Below are 24,827 nucleotides of genomic sequence, written 5' to 3' on the forward strand. Positions count from 1 at the left end.
TGTGTTGATACATTGTGCCACTCAGCTTCCACAGTAAACTGACAAATTAGTTCTTATAGCTGTAATTTTTATGTTGACTCAAATTTAAGTTCCTTGTAATACATATAGAAATGGATCAATAAGATGGGACCACTAGTAGAGATGTACAAAGGCCTTAAAATTTATGAATATTTTACAAAAGCAGCGTAACCTCACACTGACAAAATGGCTAACTTGATTATATTTACTCAGCATTGAAAAGAATGATGTGCTTTGAAATTCCCTTTTAGCAAAATCTCTGTACACACAAATAATGGTTCCCCTAAACTTTTATTTAAAACAAATGTGCATGGCTTTGTTTTAAGTGATTTAAAGTGTTTTATGTCTACTTTATGTTTGATTGTTAAGATGTAAAACAAGGCAAGTAACTGAAATCCCCATGATTATTGGGACCTGCCATAGCAATGCATAGGGAAGGCAATGACTGACATACAGAGCAATTTAGTCATTGCCTCCCATGTTGAGATTTTTTTGTTTGTCCTGTTGAAAAGTTGGAGGTTGCATTGACCCTAAAAACATCCCACCAGTGATTATAATAATCACAATTGTAATTTTTCTAGGTTAGTTTGTTGGTGGGGCAATATGACTATGAAATACACTTTCACTTGTTTTCAAGGTACAAATGCACTAGAGTCAACTATTTGATTTCATTGTACATTCACATTCATTGATTTCACTCAATTGACTCATTAAAAATAAAAATATGAAAATATTTGTATGTTCAATAAAAAACTTTGGGAGCCTCTCGCCTTCTTATTTTATGGATCAAAAGCTGGAAAGTTTGGGAACGACTGCCCTAGACATGTGTAACTCACGTTCCCTTATTAAAGTAAGAAACTACAAATACCCGTTCACATTCAACATTTCTCCAGCTGTCCTCTGGGAGGCGCTACGTGTGCATTAAAACGATCATCAACAGAGACGAAAGGCTTCTCTCTCAGACCCATGAATAAGCTCCCAAACATTTCACGAACCCCACTTGACTGCATTATTATCGCACAATAGGTTAAATTAATTAAGATAATCTTAAATTGCAATTAGATTAACTTATTTTCAATTTTAGAGGGATAATAAAACACAGAAATGTAATTTTGTATGTATTGTTTATATTTACCTTGCACTTTAAACCTAACCTATTAATTTTGATAAATATAGATATACCAAACTGGTAATAAGATGAAGAACCCTTATTCAGAAATACAATGGGAAAGTAACGACAGGAAACGACAGGTCATTTAGACTGTCATGGCTAAGTACTTCCACCAGGTGTCAGTGTTGGCTCGTGTGTATCCCTCGTCTGAAACCTCAACTCTAAGCCTACCTTGATCGTGACTGGACTGCTAAAGGCTGTCTGACATTTCCCAGCCAATAGATGAGCTGTTTCTAATAAAGGCCTGAGTGAAATATCAAATAAAATTGAAGTGAGCGTTTTATTTCTCTTAAGTAAATGTAGAGCACCCATATAAAATATTTTGATTCAAAATTAGTTAAAATAGGCAGCTAAACAATTTAACGCGGAATAATTTTTTTTATTTATATTTTAAACGGAATCTTGTGCAGTACGGAAATTTAATGTGTCCCTTCAAAATAAAAGCCGTGATTGAAGGCAGCGAGGCATTCATTTGAATCGGACTTTAATTTGAAAGCCCGTGCGATGAGTAATGTCTGAGAAAGCCACTAACTTGATGCTGAGCGTATCACAGACCCGCCGCTGTGTGTGTGAAGCGTGTGTGTGTGCAAGGCTGTGTCTGCGTGTGAGTGCGTGCGTATGCGTATGTGTAAACAGAACTCAGAAGGATCGGGTTAGGTGCGAAGGGGCCAGGAACTGACTGGAGCTGTCGCAGAAATCACTCGGTCCGCTCAGATGAGGAGATGGCAGCCGAATCGACCCGGAGATTCACCAAGAACCTGCTGAAACCGGGGAGCGCGGCCGAGATACGGCAGACGGCGTGCAACGCAGTCAGACACTCCGCAGTGACGGTGAGTGGACCTCTGTGGATTGCAAAATATATATTTATATGGTGGGGTGGGGGGAAGAGTAAAAAGGTAAAGAAAACCCATCAACACCTGTAAGGTTTTTTTTTTTGTTTTTTTTTTATCGCAGAGACATGAATCCCTGTAGTGCTTGAATGCAAGTGATTTTGGATGATGTATCCTGGCCGAACCGCTGCACCGCAGCTGTATATAAAACCTGACATTGACATTCATGTTGCATAGTGCAGCGGTTGAGCGCAAGCAGCAGTGCAGCCGCAGCAGAAGCAGAAGCAGTGCCTGTTCAGCTCTATTGATCCTGCAGTGGAAGCAGTTCAGTAGACCTAAAACGAATAAAGCAAGGATTATCGCGTTAAATTTCTGAATGATCGGGATAAATAAATGCAGACGTTGATATAAGGACCTAGAGGTTGAAAGCCTGTTGGATTGGATTCATGCTGGTGCTTTCAAGTAATTGAGAAAAACACAGGAAATAAGCGATTTATTTGTAGAAGAGAGATGCGACATGGCAAGCAGCGGTTTACATCTGTCCAGCGGTGCGAGGATATACGGGGGAAACGTGGAGGGTCGAAAATGAGAGGAAACGATAAAAATGAGTTCTGCTGAGCCTAATTTACGACCCATTATATTATTAAGATATTATAGTGGGAAACGTGGAAGATATGCTATGGTGGGTGTGTCGCGCCTTCTAATGAAAGGAAAGGCTTTGATTGACAGATAACATTGTGGGAGGAGGGGTAATTCTGGGGGCGGAGGGGGCACAAAAACACAGAGAAACGAGACGATTTGTTTTTACGGCGTACATTTGATTCATTTGGAAGGAGACAAATGAATCCTGCATATTATTCTGAGCGTTTTCAGCCTTTCTTTGATTTGCATAGAGAAAAGGCCACTCCACTCCAGTCTTTTTTTTTTACTCCCACTCCACCATCCTCTTCACTTCGGTGTTACTGTGTCAGTAGGACAGACGAATTACGAGAGAGAAAGAGAGAGAGAGCGAGAATAGGTTTGTGTAGGAACTGCATGACAGAGAACATGATTTAAATAACTGTATAGTGCATGAAAGATTTAAGAAATGTCACTTTCTATTGCAGAATAGGCAATTTCCATTCTGTCAGAAGCTTAATGTTTGTCAGTAAGCTTTTAAAAGAAAGAAAAGCAGGTATGAAAACGGACTGACGATGATTTGAATGATCGGTTTACTCAAACAATCAATTTGAGCAGTGCATTCTGCCATAGTAGGCATACTTGCGACATGCATCATAAAACAAGAAAATACAATCATCAGCCTCTTTATTAGGTACACCTTGCCAGGACCGAATTGGACTACCTTAAATCTGCAAGGTACATATTCAGCAATGTGTGGGAGCCATTCATCAGAGGTTGGTTCACATCAACATGATCTATGATGCAAAACTCCCATTCAAAAGGTGCTTTATTGAGATGTTTGGAGTGTGACTCATTGTCTTGTTAAATTATGCTGCTGGAAGCCTCAATGTTAAGTTGGAAATGTGGTTGTAAAGGTGTAGACATGGTCAGGTAAGCTGTGGAGATTAAATGATGTTCCAGTGGTACTGTGGGGTCCAGAATGGGTCAAGTTAATATTCTCCAGACTATACCACTGCTGCAGACTGAAGCATTGATGCAAGTCAGGATGGGTCCATGCTTTCATGTTGTTTTTACCAAATTCTGACCCTGAAATCTGAATGTCGCTGCAGAAATGAGATTCAATGGACGAGGCAACATTTATTCAAACTGTTACGGTCCAATTTAGGTGACCCTGTGCGAATTGTAGCTTATTGTTCCTGTTCTGAAAATGTGCTAGGGTAATCAGTGGGGTTTTTTTTAGAATAGAGTAACACAGCACTACCTCTCCCCCAATTATTGCTGTGTGCTGCAAGTCAGCTGGTAGAAAGAAGGCTGCTACATTTTCCAAACCCTAAGGCAACACTGTCTTAAGAAGGAACAAATTGATTTTTCTGTTTTAAATAGAGCAAAGTAGACTGTAAAAATATAGTCACAGAATTGTTCCTGATTTTTTTTTTTTTAAATGCAATGGTACAGCGAGTCATTTTCACTTAAGGTTACCATATTTTGAGAACTTTCAATGTTTAATCTAGAGGATAAAAAAGTGCAGAAAATTGGAACAACTTCGGTCTTCTAAGACAAAGAAGTTTTAATTCAGCGTTCAGTTTTAGTTTAAAATAAACACCATCTATGATCACTTAAAAAGTAAAATAGTAAAGTAAAGTGACTGACTTTGCAGTCACTTTACAATTTCCTGAGCCGGCATGTAGCCAACATAAGCAGTTTAATGCACTAAGTTAACCTTGCAGCAAATATTTATGCTGAGAAAACACCAGTAAGCCTAAACAATATTTATTAATCTTAATCTTAATACTTTCAATAACATTTATTTTGTTGACGCAATTTAGACTCGTTTCAGTGTTTGACAAAAACAGCTTTGCAAAAAGGATGAAAATTATCATGTTGTTTTATGCTGTGGCTACAATCTTACCTAAGCATAGACTTGTTTTTGGTAAGAATATAGATGAATGCTTTAAAGGGATCCATGTTTAGTTTAACATGTTGGCCTAAATATGTTGTAACTTTCCTATTAACTAAAAAATTGGTGTTTGTGATGTGTAAAAATGTATGTCTTTTGTTGCCATTTTTTCACCTGACCCATGCCTGCTGGGCTGATGTTGTGGTCGGGTCCATTCTGTGGTAGAATCTACAGAGTAAACACAGCAAGGCTAACTTTACCTGAGTTATTGTTTATAATATTGCGTGCCACTCTGCATCACTGTTGGCTGTAACTAATAAGAAAAGTGAGGTGAGTCTGGATTATTTGCCACATGAAAAATAAAGAAGAGCAAAGGAGAGAGGCAAACACAACTTCCCATTGTGCTCTCAGCATTTTTCTCCAGGAGGCTCTGAGTCAATTGTACAAGCAAAACTGATGAAGGCTCAAACAGGTGGTCGTTACCTTTGCGAGGTGAAACCAAAGGTCTGCCGACAAAGCGGCTAAACCCACCTCCTTCTAGCGAGCGAAAGACGCTGGGAGAAACATCAGAGACAGGCAACACTGGAAGGTCTTTATATTGATACGGGGGCTATTACTACTGCTGCCAGTGCTGAATGTGAAACCATGGACCCAACACTGGACCAAAGCCAAACCCAAACAGGTGTTACCGAACTGAAGACCAAATCAGACACAGAGCATGTCACCTACTTACCAGATCACATCATCCGACCAGAGGTACACGTCATTCATTGTTTTATTTATGAAGCTAAAGGTGGCAGCAGCAGCACAAAACACCAGCTTCTTTGGCCAACTCTTTCCTCCTCATCTTCATTACGCCTTGTGATTTATACATTTCTGTTGATTTTAACAGGCTATAGATCAAACTGAAAAGGCTTAACAATGTTATTCATCCCTGTTTTGGCTGGACAGAGCTAGCACAGTCGGACAAAGCTTACGTCATTTATACAATATTTTAAAAATGTTTACAAACTAATCATTATGCATTAGTGCATCATTTCTGTTAATCAGTCATTTCTGTTAGTTCCTGCTTTACTCTTTGGAAACCATGAATATGGAAAACATTAACATGTAGAGTTATTTTTATATGTAAATTTTTATCAAACCTCCCAGTGTGAAAATGAGTATTTTCACAAACTTATTTATCTCAATTCTTTCCTCTATATCAAAAATGCAATTATCAGAACGGGATGAAAAAGATCAACTTCAAGATATTATATATTGTGCACAAAGAAGTAAGTAGAAGCATGGATCTGAACCTGAGTGGTGGCGTGCCTGTGGATCTGCATATTCCACTTGTGAACACAGCCTTTGTTTAAGTGGGCGTGCAAATCTCCAAATGTGTTGTGTGCACGTGTGGAAACGCTTTTGGAGTGTGCAAAAGCTCAGCCTCTGTTAGCGAAAGAAAGCAGGTCAGCAGAATCAGGCCCTATGGCATGACGTTCACCGAAGCGTGAAGACTCTCCCTCTCACTAACCTGGGCTTGTCTCTCTTTTCATGCTCTCTAGTTTTATTCATTCATTTAACATCAGTCCCCCCTCCTCCTCCATTGACTTACCTTTTCTCCTCTCTATGCCTGTTTTCCTTTATGTCTCTGTTGCATGTGGCGCCTGTTTGCGCTCCCTGTGTCTTGAGGTGATATCGGAGTGAAAGGGTTTTTTTTTTTTTTGTGAGTGCGACCAACATAATACTTGGAAAATTCAGCTTGTTGAGCTGCATTTTTCTTCAGATGAGCAGCTCTGGGAAAGCAATCAATGCTTTCAGAGTGTTTCTCAGAGTGGTCAGCCCACCCATTCCCAAATATGTAGAGAGTAACATGCAGGGAGTAGATAGATGCAGGATTGAGAGATGTATGAGCCTTGGTAAAAATTTTGCTTCAGGGATTTATCAAATCTTAGCCGAGTCTGTCAGAGACTGAGCTGCTCTACATCAACTACCTAATGAAGTAATGAAGAAATTAAATATGAGTTGTTTGCAGAAAGAAATGAGGTAGTCGTTATAGCAAACACTCCTCTAGGGCAGCAATTAAAGCAGTTTAACAAGAAATGCTCTTGTATTGTGGAGCACTGACTGTTTATTATGGCTCTCAGCTGAAGCGAGCAGCACAGCAGCGTGCACACAAGTGTCATTCTTGTGACTCCGGCTGCCTGGTGGGATGAACCACATGTCGTACCATGCCTCCATGCTTCCATGGAACAGCCGCTTAGCCAGTGACTTGGGCCAACATGTTCACCCTGGCATCACCGCGGCTCATAATTTGTTTAACCAGCAGAAAAGGCTTGCTTGTGCATGCAGTCACCCTTGCACTTTAGGTCATTCCTTTGGTTTGCGGTGTTGCATCACAATGGTTCTAGCTTGACTTTGACAGATAAACGCCTCTCATTGTCTTCGGCGTTCTTCGTGTCCTTCGGTCAACACAAGATTCAAGCCTTGCCACGTACTGGTCATCTTCTGTGCCAAGTTAATTCTGGATTTCAGCATTTAATTACAAATCAGTGTCTGTTATTCAGCTTTAAATTGTAAAACTTGTCTGTGTATCTAGTTTGTACAATTGTTGGTCTGTCTTTCAATGTGCTATATTTGTTTAGATCTTATTTGGCAGCCCATACATTTGTATGATGATTACAAATGTGAGGTAGCAAAGATCACGTGTGGTGCTCCTCAAGGCTCCATTCTCGAGCCACTTTCATTCATTATCAATATGCTCTTCTCAGCTCATATATATATGATATTTTACACAGTTCCTTTAGGTAATCGTTCGCCCAGTTCAAAGAGTCAACTGTAAGCCTAGCTTAATCCGTCTTCACTGTTACTGGTGTATTAAAACACATATCTGAAATAAAGAGACAACACTTAGCCTGGTGGGGAAGATAAGGAAAACCTGGTGGCCTACCAGGCAGCATGACACACTGGGGGAAACCCTGAAATGTATGGTCTCTGAAATAAATTGTGTTAATAAACACAAAGTCTATTACTTGATCGGTCCTCTGCTATCTTAAAACATTGCCAGAACAAAATATTTCCTTTTAAACCAGGACACAGAAATGAGTGGTGCATGCTTTTATTTTCAATCGGTAATGTTATTGTAATTGTATGATTGATGTTGAATTAATAAATCTGCCTCACATTGACATTCTTTTTATGAGGGAAATGGACCAATACTTTAATGCAGCTGACCATTTCATCTTATTTTTAGTGTATCTCAAATTTGGGTTAGATGTTATAATTTCTGTGTAGAATCTAGATGGATACTTGGCATCTACAGGAGTCTTCGTCTCTAGATCTAAACATAACACCCCCAAGATAGCAATAAACACTTTGCAAATGAGTTTTCTCTAATCAGGACGATCTTCTACTTCCTTGTTGCATACTTCGCCGTAGATTTCTCAGCTTTCTCTTCATCTGCCTGTTTTCATTCATCCCATCAGACGGTTGCGTTGTGTCCTTTGCCATTTTTTTCTGCTGCAATGCCCCGACCAGGCTCCCTTGCCTCCTGTAGCTAAAATGTGTGTCGCCCACTGTGACATGCACGTTTGTTGCTAGTGGGGGCTCTCTTGGTCGACATGTTCCAGTGATATGTTGTGGCTGTCTGTGGTCAAAAGGATGTGCTGTCAGTCTGACTCTGTTTCCTCTTCATGACACTTCATGTCGACCGCCTGGGGTGCATTGTATGTGACTGCTCACTTGCCTATTCGTTCAGCGCGCAAAGCAGTGTATGTGCATTTCTTTTTGTCTATGTGTGTGTGTTGTAGTTGTGTGTGGACGAAGCGTTTGAACTTCGCATGTGCATGGAAGGTTTGGACTTGCTCAAGATCTGTGTGGGTCTTGATTTAGCTGCAACATGCCGTGGTGCTTCAACATGAAAGAGATGCCAACGTAATTTTTGGTTCGCCATGAGCTGCCATGAGGCAGGGGTTTCAATAGCAGCAACAGCTATTGAAACCCCTGCCTTGTGTCTGCTGGACCAGCCTGTAATCCGTAAAATCAATCTTGTCAGAGGAGAGAAAGTGGTTAGAAGTCAATTAGGATGGAATTCTAACAGGAAGCGTTCCTGTCGATTTTCATGTATTATCTTTTTTCCTTCCGACTTTATCATTTCTAATCTTCTGCATCCCTTCTCTGTTCTCACACTCCCTCCACCATGATTTAGGTTATTATTAAGTTGTGTGAAATTTCATTTCTGAAATCTCTTTACTATTGCACATGTACCCAGTCTCCTACATGAGCTCTTTGTCCACTTGGTTAATTTGTTCATCATATTTGATACATTGTTTTAAATACCTATTACTCCTCACAAACTAAGTCCAGAGTATATTTCTAGCCAGGTTGCCAGAAATATGCATTAAATCTATTTCCATGCAGATTCCAACTCTCTCATATTTAGCAACCTTGACTGTAACGATGACACTGGTGACCTCATGGGTTCATTGACTTACATTGCAAAGGCAGTTAAGAGGTTAAATAATATTTGTAGAATGGAGACAGAAAGTCTCTAATTGGTTCAGACATCACCGGGTTTTATTATGTCAGAGAGCTCAACTGCGTGACGAGGGGAAACCCAGTGAGAAAATTAGGGGAAGACCTAATTTTGATGAAAGAGGAAGAGAAAGATTCAGTATCTCAGTCATCTTTGACTAGGACTCTGCTACAGAGAGTTTCTCTAAGCACGCCATAATAGGCTTTCGTAGTTTATTGTGTAAAGGTACATGCTGCAGCTTTAGTGATGTCTTGAAGTGCTTCATGAGAGGGGCTTCTGTTCCTTTAAAGTTGTTATGTGTAAAACAGATCATTGAGAAGTAAAAGAAATTCTTGTTCTAGATATATTTTTGAGAGATTATGAGACTGACTTAAAACTTAAATATAGTCTGAAATAGATTATCAATGATTAACATTTAATTTAAACTCAATTGAAATCAATGTAATTTTTTCCAATGTTTTCCATTCATATGTAGATTAATTACTTAAAGTCCAGTTAAATTCTGATTATAGAACAATAAGATCAAAATGTATTTGTTGATCATACTTTATAACCCCAAAAAGTTATTTCTGTGGTGCATCCATCTGCCTCAGCAAGGGTGCGATGACACAGTTGAGTGGGTTTAGTCATTGCAATTCTCCTATAAAAAGAAGAGAAAAGAAAAAAACAACTAGACCACATTACAAAACAAGACCACATCTCAACATCATCAGGGACGTCAGTTAAAATGTCAGAGTGGTGGAAATATGATCATCTGGGCTTCTACTATGGCTGCAGTACCTGAATATGAAATAATAATTACTTTTACCTTTAGATCTCCTCTTTGTTAAAGCAAATGTTAGTTAGTTTGCTTAAGCTTATACCAATTTAGTTTATGCAACCAAAATGACTTCTGACTTCACGAACACCAGAAATTGCTGCGAAAAGGTCGACAGAGTGTGTTGCAGTGCCTCAGACAAAGGAAACACCTGAGCAAAACTGAAACTATGGTGAAGATGTAGGTAAGCTGTGCTAAACTTATAATAAAGGAAATATGCAAGGTCATGCAGATGAAAAACCAAAAAAAAAATAATTGGGGCTAAGTTTAATTCTCTTGAAAACTCAAAGATTATCGTTTGTTTTGTTGGCTGTAGACATTTTGTGCTAAATGACTCAAACAAATAACAACAAAAAAAAGCAAACTGACCCTAGTGGCTTAACAGCTTATGCATAATGAAAACACTAATGCTTAAATACAAGTTTTTGAATAATACTAGCTGTTAATCTTTTTAAAGATTGTCTATGGTAAATATATGGCTGTATAAGCCTTCAAGATGTGTTGCTGAGTTTCCTGTTAGACTGAGGGCAGCGACTGTGCTGAGGCAAATAGGCGCCTCATGCTGTGCAACACCCAACTCAGTTCGCATATATTTGATATCAAACTCCATACCAAATGTCTAACCAACATGTTGGGGTGTAAACCTCACAGAAACTATTTGTGCATGCCTGTGTGAAACAGGATGTCTTATTCATTCTTTCCCATCTGTGAACAACTCTGCAGAGAATCTCTAACCTGCACAGCTCGTTACTGCATCACTGTCAGGATTAGACCTTCCTATAATCAGATCTTTTCCATTCTGTTGTGGTTCTGTTCATATACTTAACGGAGATAAGCGACTGATTGGAACTTTTTCCACATCTGATCCGCAGACATTTGTTTTTTTCCCCTGCAGCAGAAGGCACTTGCGCTGCCAGGCATTGGTGTGTGATCGTAACAATTTTCTCAATGTTTCATTCAAAAAAGGACAGAGAGAAAATAGCTGGAGCCCGAGCCTGTCACTGTCACTATTAACACCGCCTCCAACTGAATTACTCCACTGTCTGGGCACTGCATAATGCACTGCACAGTGATCCTAGCGGAGTGGGTCTTTGCTTGGACGTAAACACGGGAAATGCTCTTTTCGGAGACGCTTCTTCTAAGACTGTATTACGTTTCCATTTGCTGGGTTGAATTAAAAAGAGAAGAAAACTCTGTTTGATCCATGTGGGAAAGCTGGAGTGAAAATGTGTGTCTGTCAGTACGGCAGTGCCTGTGAGAGGTCACATGAGCAGAGGAATGACACGGAGTGAGCGAGGTCCCCGGGGCTCCAGGCATTGTGCTAATGTACGTCCACAATAGGCTCTTTGGGCGAGAATTGAGAGGCAGAGAACTGCTGCATTTATATGCAGCTGAGCAGACTTTGCATCTGTGAAGAGCTCAGCTTCAAACGTCCTTCCATGCACTTTGCTGGGCCGCAGCATGCACTTGTTGTCTATCCAGGCTCTATTCACAGTCCTGGTGGAGCGATTGCTGGGCCGGTGGTGAAGGTCCACTTCATAAAGTGGACTAAGAATAGTTCAGTGACTGTGCGAGTGAATCGCAGTCTTGTCTCTCTCCCTCGTGCTGCATTCCAGAGTAGGAGGGCTGAAAATGCTCCTGCCGTTGCTGTCTGACCGCAATGCCCTGAAAAAAACCTTGCATAGTCATTCTCGTGCCATATTCACGACAGGAAGATATGGATTTTACTTCAAGGCGGAACAGGAAGCACACAGGCGCAAACTAGGAATGCCTAATTTTAAATTTGACAATAAAAACACCATTTTTGGATGTGCAAATTCGTAGCCCTTAAGTCTTACAAAGTCCATATTTCTCTTTGAGGAAATAAAACGTTCTTTCCTGGGACAGCCTGTGTCAGTTTGTTTCCAATGACAACCAATAACTAAAAGTAATTTTTCCATCTTATGCTGATAATTTACACATTTAAAATGTTTCACTGTATGTCCAATTACTTATATCTACCAGCAGGTGGTCATTTAGTGTTATGGTTTGTAGATTAGAGGTCTTAAACTGTCAAATTGTGTGGAAATTAAGTGGGAATAAGGGAAGATACAAGCTGTTCCAGAAGAAAATATACAATTATGCATATAATTGTAAACACATTTGAACATTTTTATGAGCATTTATCTCTGTAATTTATAAACAATACTTCATATTGAGGCATAAACTGATACTCAGTGGCAACCTCGAGTTAACATTAATCACACTAGATGTTTTTTTTTAATGCTGTATAGCGAAGGCAGGTTAGGAGTCAAGTGGTAGATAATGACAAATTTTGACAGTTTTGCTGATGTTGCTGATTCATTTCCTGAGTAAAGTTGTTCTGCTGCTAGCTCTTTTTTTTTTCAAAACTATTTTGACTAGTGGTTTTTAGTATTTTTGGTATCAACAAATGCAACAATGCCTTTGCACCAGTCAGACAAAAGTAAAATGCAAGATAAAGAACAATAAGTTTCTTTTTCAGTGCTGAGGGAAATCATTACAGCATTTTGATGGTCAAATCATATCTAGAAAAAAAAAAAGAATTTGCCACAAAGTTTGCTCATGCGCCGAAATGAGATCCTCACGATATGATGACCTTGAGTAATGTACCAGAGTTTTCACTAAATCCTGGTAGAAACAAATGATTTAGAACAAAAATTCATAAGATGAAACTATTTCTTTTTTTTTTTACAGAAATTAATATTTTTTCTGCTTTCCAATGTCCTCCTTGTTTTTTTTTTTTTTTTTTTTTTAAGTACATTGATAGACCATTGTGAGGAATAACTGAGTAAATGTTGAATGGAGAGCAAAATGTGCAGTGCGTCAGATCTTTACATTGAAGTGTGGAGCATCGACTGTGGCTCTATGGTAGAGTAGTCGTCTTGCAATTGGAAGGTTGTAGGTTCGATTCCAGCTTCCTCCTGCCACATGTCGATGTGCCTCTGGGCAAGGCACTTAACCCCAAATTGCCTACCGATCTGCGTATCAGTGTATGAATGCGTGTGTTTGTGAGTGCGAATGGGTGAATGTGACTCTAGTGTAAAGTGCTTTGAGTGGTCAAAATGACTGGAAAAGCGCTTTATAAGTTCAGTCCATTTACCATGTCACTGCACTCCGTTTGCTACTTTTAAAGGTGCAGTCAGCTTTGGGCAATGCAACACTGGTAACTGTCTGACTGGCGCATTGGGAATCAGTGCCATCGCATTGTAGGACATCAAGACTCAAGTGTATCGTTGCGGGACATAAGCTACATTCCAGCTGGGAAGTAAGTGAGGAAAAAAATAGATTGTTTTGTCTTGTTTCTGGAAATCAGGACCATGGTAACATAAAAAGTATTCATAAAGTAACAAATTCTGCTCAGGAAATCAATGCAATTTTGATCAGAGATGGCAAATTTTGCCATTCCTCCTAACTCATGCTAGCAGTGTCACACTGACGTGTTGTCTAATGGCATCACTGGCAAATCAGCATAAAGGTGAAGTAGTTTTTGCTGGCGGGGGATAATTTATAGGGTTGGGGACTTATGTTTGAATTACCAACTTCAATGTCTGTATTGTCCGTATAATACAGACATTATATGGACAATGCAGAAATGACTTGGTGTTTGAGACAAAAGCTATTCTCCTATTTTCCAAGCAAGCCAGGGAAATAGGGTTTTCCTAGCTTCTTGAGACGCACAAGAAATGGGTTGGATGGTTGGGGTCATGGAGAGCTATTTGGGGTGTTAAGGCAGGACAAGTGTGGATCAGATTTGGGGGAAGAGGAAGGAGGCAGTAAAGTAACATTATGCTTATTAAAACACATGAGGAAAAGTCTTCAGAGCAGCTGCGTCCTCAGCCTGAACTGAGACCCCAGGGAGACGGAGCAGAGCTGAGTGGGAGTCTGGTTAGTAGACATGACTGGTGTGGAGGTTGCACTGAGGTTACATGTAGGCTTTGTGTAGGTGTCATGTGTAGGAGTTGTGAATGGATGATTAATGCAAAAATAACCATCTAAGTAGGCTTTTTGTTGCAGCGAAGATGTAAATTGGAGGTTGTAAAGAAGCCTTCCTGCAATCAAGCTGTTGTTTTTATATTCATAAATATAGTTCACACATTGTGCTGGTATGCATTTCTGGCTGGAGAGGACACAATTAAGTACTGGCTGGGAATTAATACATCAAATTCAAAGCTAGGACACAATATTGAAGCTTATAGAGTTACAGGAAAATGGGCCGAATAAGAAAAAAGATTTATGGAATAAGAGTTTCTTGGTGACTTGGTGCACTAAAAGTAAAATTAAGATTGAGAAATTTCACAAGAGGGTTTGGTGTCGTGTTGGTTGGAGAAAACCTAACCTGTAAATTTGCAACTGGAGCAGCCTCACATCTGTGTGATCTTTAAAAAACAAAGAGTAAATGTTGAAAGAAAGAGGTCATAAACATGCTGTGATGCAATTATTTTTATTATTTCGCTCTGATGTTCTTTCCAGTGAGATGAAATTTTGATGTGCAGATTAATATTGACAAAACTTCCCCTTTCAGCCGAGAGGCTCCGTTTTCTTTCTGCGATGGAGAATCATATTAAATGAACAGCGGCTTTATTTTTAACCATTGCTATTAATGTACTTCTACTTCTGATACCTTCTTTTTACATGAGCTTGTGCTTCATTTTTGCAACTGAAAGTATGTTTGTTGCACCTGCAGTGCAAATGCAACTGAGCACCCTTACAAAACAATCCCATGAAAATCACATGTGATCACATGTGGATCACATGTGATTTTCATGGGATTTTTTTTGTAAGGGCATGCCAACAAAATTCTCTTTTCTTTTTCTTAATAAAGGCTAATGCAGATTTACTGTGTTTCACAACAAGTATTCAAACTTTTCCAGATTTGGACCAACAAACTACAAGTTATTTTACTTTATGTGATGGACCAACTCCAAGAAGTTCATAATTGTGAAGTGGAATTAAATTTATATGGTTTTAAAAAAAAAAATCCTAAAAAGTGTTTTGTATATCCATTTGGATTATGTGTCTTTTGTTTATTTGGTAAACACGGTTTCTGATGCAATTTTGGCTTTTATCTTCTTTAAACTCCCCAGAGTTTTTTCCTGACCTGTCTGTTGTGTTCCTTGGTCTTCATGATGTTTTTCATCAGTGTTTTCTAAAAAATCCCTGAGGCCATCATAAAGCACCTGAGTTTGTAAATGGAATTGCATACAAGTTGACTGTTCTTATTTGCCTAATGTGTGTTTTGCACATTATGTAGGGGTACTAGAGGAAAGGGGGTTGGATACATAAGAATACTTCCCCTTTTTAGATTCATTAGATTTTTGTAAAAGTCCAAAACCATTCGTGCTACACGTTGTTGGTAACGGGTATGTGCTGCTTTTATCTTGATCTCCCACATAAGTTCCCATTGTTAACACCAATGTCGTTGGTTATAATGCGACAAAATGTGAAAATGTTCAGCAGGTATAAAAAAAAAAGCTTTGAAAAGCATTGTGTTTTGAGAAAGAGCAGCTTGTCGCAATATTCATCTACAATCAGCGACCTCAGCTGTCTGAGTCAGGACAGGAGGAGAGACAGCGGGGAGATGTGGAGAGGTGCCATGTGGGAGAGAGAATTAATGAAGGTCTCTGAGAGGAGCTGTGTGTCTGCTTTTTCTGCTAGGCTCTCCTTTTAATACTTCACGTGTTTTAGAAGTCTCTCAAAACGTGTGCAGATTCTTTTCAGACTTCCCCGTTGTCCCAACGCAAATATCTAAAAGGATTTTATGTTCCGTAAGTACTTGATTTAACGCTGTCTGACATCGTTTCTAAGAAAACCTTAACAGGAAAATATATAGATATATAAGGCATTCTGTAAGAATATCAATTCAGTTTCTTTTATAGTGCAGTCCAGTTAATAGCCAGGCGTCAAAGACACCTCCCTTTTACTTGCCTTCTTTCTCTCTCTTCCAGCCTCACCAATATCCCTCTATCCACCTTTGGTTTAAACATTGTTCTTTGACAATGACAAATTTATCTTTCTAGCATGTTAACAGTGTTCTGTTCAGATTTCACACATGCAATATTAAAGTTTAAAGTCCATTGGAAACATTTCTATAGTAAGCGTCTAAAGTAGAAATGCAGTGATGTATTCCTGCTTTCAGTTTTGGAATTAATTTTAGATGGAAAATGAAACCAAAAGAGGACAACTGGAAAGTTTTAACAATGCCCTCTGTACCCGGCAGCAGATCTTAAAATTGCTCCCCCCCCCCCTTCCAAATTCTCCGTCTCATCTCCCCTCTCTATCCCCCTTCCCCCAACATCCCTCCTGCCTGAGGACTCGAGCTCTAGTTAAAGACTTTTTAATAGCTTCCTTTTCTAAACAAACCAACTACCAGAGAACCAGATAGCATCTCGTGCATGCAGTGCCTCCTTGAGGTCATTCGTGAAAGCTGTAGCAGCGGAAGCAGAAGAAATTCAGACTGGCATAAACAGAGACGCACTCATAATGTAGTGCACAAAATGCTGCTGTGTTGAGTTCCCAGCACTAGATGGCATTGGCAGTGTGCTGTATCTCTGCTCTTCAAGTTAACCAACATAAACAGTGTCCCAATACCGACTTCCTGCGTTGAGTTCAGCCTTATTGTATTGAATGAAAATCTATATTTAAGATCATGCCTTTGCTTAATAGTTCTGCACACTTACAGAGGCAAATTAACATCGGTCAGTTGTTTTAGGCAAGACGTTTTCTGACCAATTTTACAAGCTTCTGTTGGCCGCCTGCTGAGAACGGAGAAGCAAAGCTTAGTTTACACATTTGAAACAAAATCCTACTTCTTCAAAAGTTCCTTCTTATGAACCTTTTATGATTTACAAACAGAGAAAAGTTCAAAACACGTCCCTTACGCACATTTGTGCAGAGTAATGTTGCATGTGTCATGAAGCAGCTTTGAAGCAGACCACAATGTAAAACAAAACTAAAGGTTCTGCAAATGTCTGCAAGTCAAAACCAGAAATTACTGTCCGAGAATAAAATAAGCAACGAATGTGATTTCACAGCAAAGCTCACCAAAGCTACAACGTAGGGACAGACTAAAGAGTAAAAACCCTAAAAGCGCAGACAAAATGTGTTGCAAAAAAGTATTAAACCAGAAAAAAAGGGGTCATCTCACAAAAGCCACATATTCTGACATCTGTCATCTAAAAAAATCCTCTCCAAATGCATCAGGTAAGTGAAAAAAATTACTCAGTTTACACCTTTTCTGCCTTCCTGTTTGTCAGAGATGGCGTGCTGTGGTGATGCATCTGTGTTCTGTGGTTTTTCTGAGAAGTGCATCTGAGAAAATACTTTAGAAATTGTCACTAGATATGGGATGGTACTGGGAGTGTCTGCAGAGTTTTTGGTAAGTCGTGTTTGTCATGAGCTGATAAGATTTCTGCAGTCGTAGTGAAAGTTCTCGCGTGCGTCAGTCAGGAAAAGTTTAATGTCGGGCCTTTTTGGGTTTTTTTGCCCACTGCAAATGCCAAATGCTCCACTGCACTTAACTCGTTTCTTGAATAGCAGCATCCCTCACACTGTAGCTACCATGGTAACAGGGGCGTGTTTTCCTGAATAAACTCAGTGGAGCTCCACACCACATCAAAACATGCTGCCATGATTCAGCCTCCAGCTCTACAGGGAGTCTAACTATAGCAGAGCTAGCTGCTTACAAGGCAGTGTTTGCACGAGGTTTAATGAATTCCACCTTCCTGTTTGGCCTACTTGGATGAAGGTTTTCAAGTTTTACCTTCAGGGACTTACCGGCACAGACATGCGCCATGCAAGTGTGCGTTCACTCTCCTGCAAAATGTAGAATGTGAAGCGTTCGCTTTGTTGCTTTTTTAAGGATTGCTCGTCAGAGTAGCAGTCCTGCTGGGGAGAGAGGGATTACAGTGATGGAGGCTCCGCAGCTGGAACACATTAACTCCACGCATGATGGGAGAACTCGGCTTCACACAACATGGTGATGTCATTTTCCTCAGAGCTTCGGGCTCACTCGCAGTTTACATCCAGTTACTCACATGCAGAACCAGGTAGCCACAATTACATCATGTAAACACAGTAACAAAAAAAAACAAAAAACAGAGCTGTGTTTTCATGCTCATTGATTTTGCTCAGCTTGTCCTTCAGGGGCAATTTAGGGGAGCATATTTTTTGTTATTATGTTGATGTTTTTCTTCAGACTGGACAGTGCTGTGACTTTTTTGTTTTCTTTTCTCACACTTACATATTTCAGAACGTCAAACGATTTTGGATGCCAGACAAAGGCAACCTGAGGAAATAAAACAAATTGTACATTTGCAAATTTTATTTTCTTTTTTATTCTTTTTGCAAGAAAACTATACAAACCAACACGGCCCTGTGTGGAAAAGTAACTTTCCACAAACCTGATAAGAGGTTTTGCCACCCTCTGCAGCCACAACTGCAATCAAGCACTTGTGATAAATGGCAAGGTTTCTTTTTAGATTCCTGTTGAGGAATGTTGGCCTTTTGTTGAGTTTGTGGCACAAATGGCATTAATTTACCAGTAGCTTGACAGAAAGAAAGACAGAGAGACGTGGAAGATATGCTACAAATGGGTTGGGGTCAGGAATCAAAGCTGGAGCTCTTTCACTGAGCCGCGGGCTGTAAATGCAGAATTGTTTTGACTCAGAAATAAAATGTATGAGTTTCTTTTTAGCACCTCATACTACTGTTCCTGTTACCATATGTAGTAAGTTTAAGGTTTATATTGCATGTTGTTCTTATCACCAGTGGCGGGTGGTAATATACTCACGGCCCGTTGACCTCACTGACAAATGCTCATAATCAGCATTAGTATTTAAAATGATGTACATATTACTGACAGTAGTATGCCTCAGGAAGATTTATAGACATCTTATAAATCCTCAGATCTAACCTTAAGTCATGCCCTTACTGAAACACTAATGTCTGGGAAGGCGTGAAGCATGGTACAGACAAGCTGACATCCTTTTTACTTCCTTCTGACCTGACTTTGCTCTACTTTATGCTACATGGAGTTTTAAGGTGGAACGTTTCTGTTCCTGTCAAAGACTCGTCATCATTGTCAACCCTTCCTCTTTCAACTACAATTACCAAGGGGAGAGGTTTTTTTAAGGGTTAAAGTTAATGCTAAATAAACAGAATGTCCATAAATTAAATATTTGACATAAAACCTACCTTAAACAAGCACTAATGTGTTTTTAAACAGTTTTCAGACACAAACTGATGGGGTTTCTATTTCAGCTGGTCTACTGGATGTGCTGTAAAGTGATTTTGGTCTCTCAAGTTGCTGTCATTATGATTTAAAGCGCTGCGTAAAAGCACTTTAAGCACTCTTCCACTCAAGATAAGCTTTTTGGTAATTCGTTTGAAATAGCCATTACTAGTCATTATCCAGGCTCTGCCAAAGTCTTTTATAGTTTTCCTTTGGCAGTTTTTTGTTCCTAGACAAAAGTGGCAAAAATAAAACTTTAAAATTCTTTCAGAGAGCTTGGGAAACAACAACAAAAAGATCACATACAGCAAATCCTGTTTAAAATGTCTCCACTCTTACTGTTTGAGCGTTTTATGACATTTTCGATTCTGGCCTCGAACATACTTGCAGCAGCCCATACGATAATGTACCATGTGTTTGGAAATGGTGCGAAGGCAGACGGGGTGAATCAGTGTATGAGATCAAGACAGCTGTGTAACATGGGCACATTGCTGGAAACCGGAGGGCACGCTGGTGTGGGCATGTCTGCATGACGGGACCATTGTGGAAACCTGGCGTAGAAACAAAGCTCATTTCTGTGGCTCCAGTGTGTAAACGTTGCTGCTATGAGGCATGTTGCACTGAGTGGCTCTCAGTGACAGGCAGTGGATGCAGAAGGAGGAGAGGCTGATGGTGGGAACAGTTAATGTTTGTCTTTTGTGCACTTCACAGGCTGCGCGGGACATGTTCTCTGTCATCTCCTGCTAAGTGGGCCGTGTTTGTTAACAGCACTGTGTGGGACGAAGGGCTGAAACTCTCAATGTCTACACTTTGGTGCCTCTTTCTGTTTGTCCATTTGTGTTGATTTGCTGTTTGTGTATAGCTGCGTAAAGTATTATAATAATGAAGATGTCAGTGGGTGGTGGGTGGGATCTTGTACAGCACTGTCATGGAGCTGAGGAGCTTAATAATGACCTAACAGTATCTCCATGGTTACCTCACGCTGTGTTTAGAGAACCAAGAAAGTGCAAAACTCAGGAGTTCCTCATTTTACTTAATGTAGACCTGAACTTAGAAACTTTATTACATATATAAGGAATTCAGTTAATCATAAAACAGTGACTGAAGGGTTTTATCTAATAATTTGGAAAGAGTTCATAGACACCAAATGTATTTCTCCTCTTACATTTGTCTATTTGATTCATAGCGTGGGGTAGCAGTGGAAAAGTTGTAAACAGCTCCCAATTTCTTACAGAGTGAGAGAAATTTAAAATCTGTTGCTGAATTCTGATTTCTGTAATATTTTGAATTTGCAATACCAATTTTAGCCAGTTCAGATTTATATTTAACATATAAACATTCGACATATGGGTCTAGCTTTTTACCCATGTAAAATTATTTATTGTTTACGTTTGGATCAGAGATGACGTCACACTGCCAGTGAGTAATAAAAGAACATTTAGCAAATATTTTGAAGACAATGGCATATTATTAAATTCCTGCTTTATCTATTTTATGTAAGCGTTTAGCACACATATGAGCCTCAATGTGGATATTGTGTAGAGGATGTATTTACATGCTCTAAATGTGAGATTTTCTCCCAAAATTGCCAACATCGGCATATTTTTGACATGTTCCACAATGGAGAGAGATCAAACGCATCAAAGGATTAAACAGAGCAACTTTTCTGCTGGAGGTTTTTCTCTCTGCCGCTTCCACAGCCTAAAAAAAAAAAAAAATACAGACATATCTCACTTTGAACATATTTTTGAGAAATTCTGTAGCAATTCTTTTGGAATACTTTTGCACATCTTTCATGTTTTTTCTGACTTCAGTTTTAAAATAAAATAGCCAAGTTTGAGATTTTTTCACTAAGTAAAAACATGTTCCTGTCACGAAGTGTGGTGAATGAGTGGTGATGTAGAACACCCAGAGCCCCAGTTTTAAGTATTATTGTTTTAATAATAAATAATGCTCCAAACATTCCACAAGGTTCTGGCGGCACGGCTGAGCAGAAGCCAGGGCTCACACTGGTAGCAACAGAATAAACACGTGGCAAACGAACAGGCAGACAGAATGACGCAACAAGCGACGAGGAACAAAGGACACTGGTGGGGATAAATACACAGAGGGTTATCAAGGAAAACGAGACACACCTGGGAAACAATGAAGGGGAGACAGGACAACACGGAGACTCAGAAACACAGAAAAACTCAAAATAAACACAGAGAACTCAAATCACGACAATACCTGGTGGTGTTCACTGATTTGAAGGCTTCCTGAATTTTTATTTTTCCAAGCCCGCTGGCTCTTAATCAGGATGGATTGAGTTGAGAATCTCTCGCAAAGCCTTTCTTTGGCCTCAAAGAACCTCAAAGACTTCATCAAAATGCAAACATGCTAAAAAACTTTTCAGCTACTGTAATGAGTGTTTGATTGTTGCATTGTCAACAATCACTCTCTGCAGCAGATGAATGGTATCTGAAAGCATTGTATTAAACGAATGGTATTATGCATTTAAGGTGCATTTTTAACCCAATCAAGTAACTATGTTACCTTCAGTTGTTATAAAAAGGCTGCATATGTCAAATATACTTTGGTCTTTGTCTCTTTAAGAAGCTCCTACTCTTTCGGACACTCCATCACAACAATGCTACTCAATTATAGAACCATTTTTAGGAGCATTGGACTGAGACAAATCAGCAGGTCTTTTTCTACAGTGAGCTCTCTCTGGTGTTTTCCCTTTTAGCTGCTTGCAGTTTGTTTCACTTTCACTGATGCAACTCATTTTGAGAGTTGTTGCAATAAAGCAATACAGTCACTGAAATAGAAACTCTTTGGTAGATTTTGGTGAACGGATAAGTGACTCGGCCTCTCTCTGACAGCTAGTTGAAGTGCTGCTCTGAACCTCATGTCCAGCTAATCCAGAGACATTTCACTTTTTAGTGACATTATTGTGAAAATGCATGATGGAAAACTGTAATACAATTATAACTTTAACTCATCAGTCTAATAAGTAAAAGGAAAAGTGAAAATATTTTTTGCCACATGTCACAACCGCATTTTGTTATGTGTTTTATTAGGGTTTTATGTGATTGACCAATGCAAAGTGTTGCAAAACTGTGAAGGGGAAGTAAAATGATAAATGGGTTTCAACAATTAAAAGAAAAGAAAATAAAACCCTGGAAAACGTGAGTTGCAGGTCCACTCCTATCACATCTAGACACCAACGTTCTCCCTGGATCCCATTTAAGGGCATCGGAATAAAAGAGGCTGTGCAGAAATGCAAACCAGTATTTTGAGGTATTTTTTTTATACACATCCTGAAAATTATGGACATATATAATCTCACTTTGCAACTGCGAGGAAGGGCAAAGGCAGAGCCAAATGCACAAAAGTGGTTAAAAAAAATTAATAGAGGCAAAAATACAGAGGAAAAGATGGCTGAACTGTTTGCTGATAGAAACAAAGAGACACTGGCATTGACGGAAGAGAACACACTCACTACATACACACAGGAGGAGGAGATGATTGTGAGCAGGAGCTTCCAATCTGGCTGGTTGGAGACGTGCCGGAAGCAGAGAGAGGTGGAGCAAATCAAAGCTGCCCTGTAGCGTCATTTTAGATCAGGGGTCTTCAAATCCAGGCTGTGAGGTCTGGTGTCCTGCAACTGTTAATGTGTCCTTGGTCCAACACACCTGAGTCAAACGGCTGAATTATATCCTCAGCATGTAGTCAAGTTCTCCAGAGTCCCTCTTATGACCTCATTGTTCAGCTCAGACACATCCAAAAGCTGCAGGCCACTGGGCCTCGAGGATTGGAGTTGAAAAGCACTGTTTTAGATCCCAGTGATTTAAGCAAATATATCAGGGTCTGTTAAACTAAATTCAAAGCAAAAACCCGGCTTGCATTAATCCTTAAAAAAAAAAAGAACTCTTTACTTTGTTCTGTTTGTAGTTCAACAAGGACAACTGGCGCAGAATAAAAGGGGATTTTATGATGACAGATACTTCAAATTGAGAAATGTTTGCTTCTGGGAACGCTCCTCTTTTTTTTTTTTTCGTTCAGCCACAGTCAGTGAAATACAGCAACACCAGATGTTTTGAAGATATGAGAAAAATCAGAGTCACTCAGCGATATCACAAGTGACGCAGTGGAATTTGAATCCATGCAGGACGTCGGTCTTCTGTGGCTTATCTTTATGCTCAAGCAAAGTCTGAATGATTTCAAATGTAGTCTCTGCAGGTCTTACTCGCCACATGCATGCCTCATCTGCAAGGCCACCACTCCACTCTCTCTATCCACTTTCTGTTCCTAAACTTTTCATACATTTACACTTCGCTGCAACAGGATGACGGCAAAATCATAACAAGCGTCACAATCAGCCGGGGTATGCATTATTTAGCCGAGCAGTCGCAGCTTTGCGGAATATTTGCTAGGAAGCTCTTAAGAGCAAAACCCACAATGGCCCAAACACAACAAACAGAGCTAAGACTGAAAAGTGTTGGTGTGGTTTGGGAAACAAATGGAGGGAGACATATCTGCAGCAGTATGGAAATCAGAAAAAAATAACATTGGCCTGAGTGTGTGTGGAAGTCGGTGTGTGCATATGTGTGTGGCGGCTGGTTCTGGTCAGCTGACGGGTTTTGCTGAGTGTGATTTGTTGGATGTGCCTGGCTTCGGCTGAACCTCACACAGCTGCAGTCAGTGTGTGTGTGTTGGAGGACGAAAATGAGAGCAAGAGAGAGAGAGAACACAAGAAGGGAAGAGAGAGAGAAAAAGGGAGAGAGAGACATGCAGGGCTGCCAGTGTGTCAGCTCAGCAACAGCAACATTAGGAGCTGCAGGCTGAAGCAGAGCAGCTTTGGGAAAACCTCCCCAAGTTTCCAGAGCAGGACTGCTTGACGGGACACCTGATGGAGCTCCAGGTGTCACACCTCTAGAGGAGAACACAGCACCTCTGGCGGGACCAGAGGCCTGAGCAGATCGTCCGATAGACGAGGCTGAGCTCATCCGGAGCGGATCAGGGAGGATTCGGAGGCCACGGCGTTGGAGAATGGGGTGCTCGGCCAGCGTGGTCTTGCTGCTTCGCTCGGTTGGCGGAGCCGACTGTGGTCATATATGTTCACGGCAGGACCAGGCGTCAGTGGAAGCTGCAACTCCCACTCTGGAGGGTTACATCTCCACCAGTTCGCCTCTGACCATCATTATAATGGTAACCAACACCGCTGCGTCTGCGGCTTCCCATTTAGTACGAAATGCATGTGTGGATGAGCGGTGGGTGGGAGCTGGCATTGTGCTGGAAAGGAAGCAGTTACGTGCAAAAAAGCAGCTGCATTTTAAAGTTTGTTAGCATGCAGTTTGAAACGTTTAAAAAGTACGTTAAAGTGCGCAGGTTTGTGTTAAGTCATGCCTTCTGGCTTTCTGCATCTCGTTTTACTTTCCCTCCTTGAAATTTAGCTTTTTTTTTATTGCTGAGACTGACAAATGAGCAATGGTTTGTGGAGGCCATTAAGTTTCACAGCTGAGAAAGAGGCAAAGAGACGGAAATGGAAGAAGGAGAGTAGAGTGGGGTGGTGGGGTCAGACATGAGGAATCTGGTTTCTGTGGGAAAAAAAGTCTTTTCTTTGCATTTGGCCTGAAGTGAAAAGGAAAAAAAGAAAATGTTGTTTGATTTTAACAGAAGTATTTGGTGGATGAGAAGTGTTTCACTGAATATATGAATGAAT

The 24,827-nt window shown here is 40.1% G+C and overlaps 1 protein-coding gene across 3 annotated transcripts in view; it reads left to right on the forward strand.

Moving 5' to 3' along the window:
• The first annotated feature begins 1,741 nt into the window (after positions 1-1,741).
• The window catches only part of dock10 (dedicator of cytokinesis 10), a 71,698-nt gene continuing 48,612 nt past the window's right edge, over positions 1,742-24,827 (forward strand). Inside the window, exon 1 of one of the 3 annotated variants that reach the window (XM_044120631.1) lies at positions 1,742-2,019. In XM_044120631.1, coding sequence (XP_043976566.1) covers positions 1,912-2,019 — 108 coding nt within the window. In that variant the 5' untranslated portion in view covers positions 1,742-1,911. Of the gene's footprint in view, positions 2,020-23,938; positions 24,314-24,827 lie in introns of those variants that run through there. The other 2 variants (XM_044120633.1, XM_044120629.1) reach the window with 2 other exon arrangements.

This window comes from Gambusia affinis, linkage group LG06 (genome assembly GCF_019740435.1).
Source record: "Gambusia affinis linkage group LG06, SWU_Gaff_1.0, whole genome shotgun sequence".
Lineage (NCBI taxonomy): Eukaryota > Metazoa > Chordata > Actinopteri > Cyprinodontiformes > Poeciliidae > Gambusia > Gambusia affinis.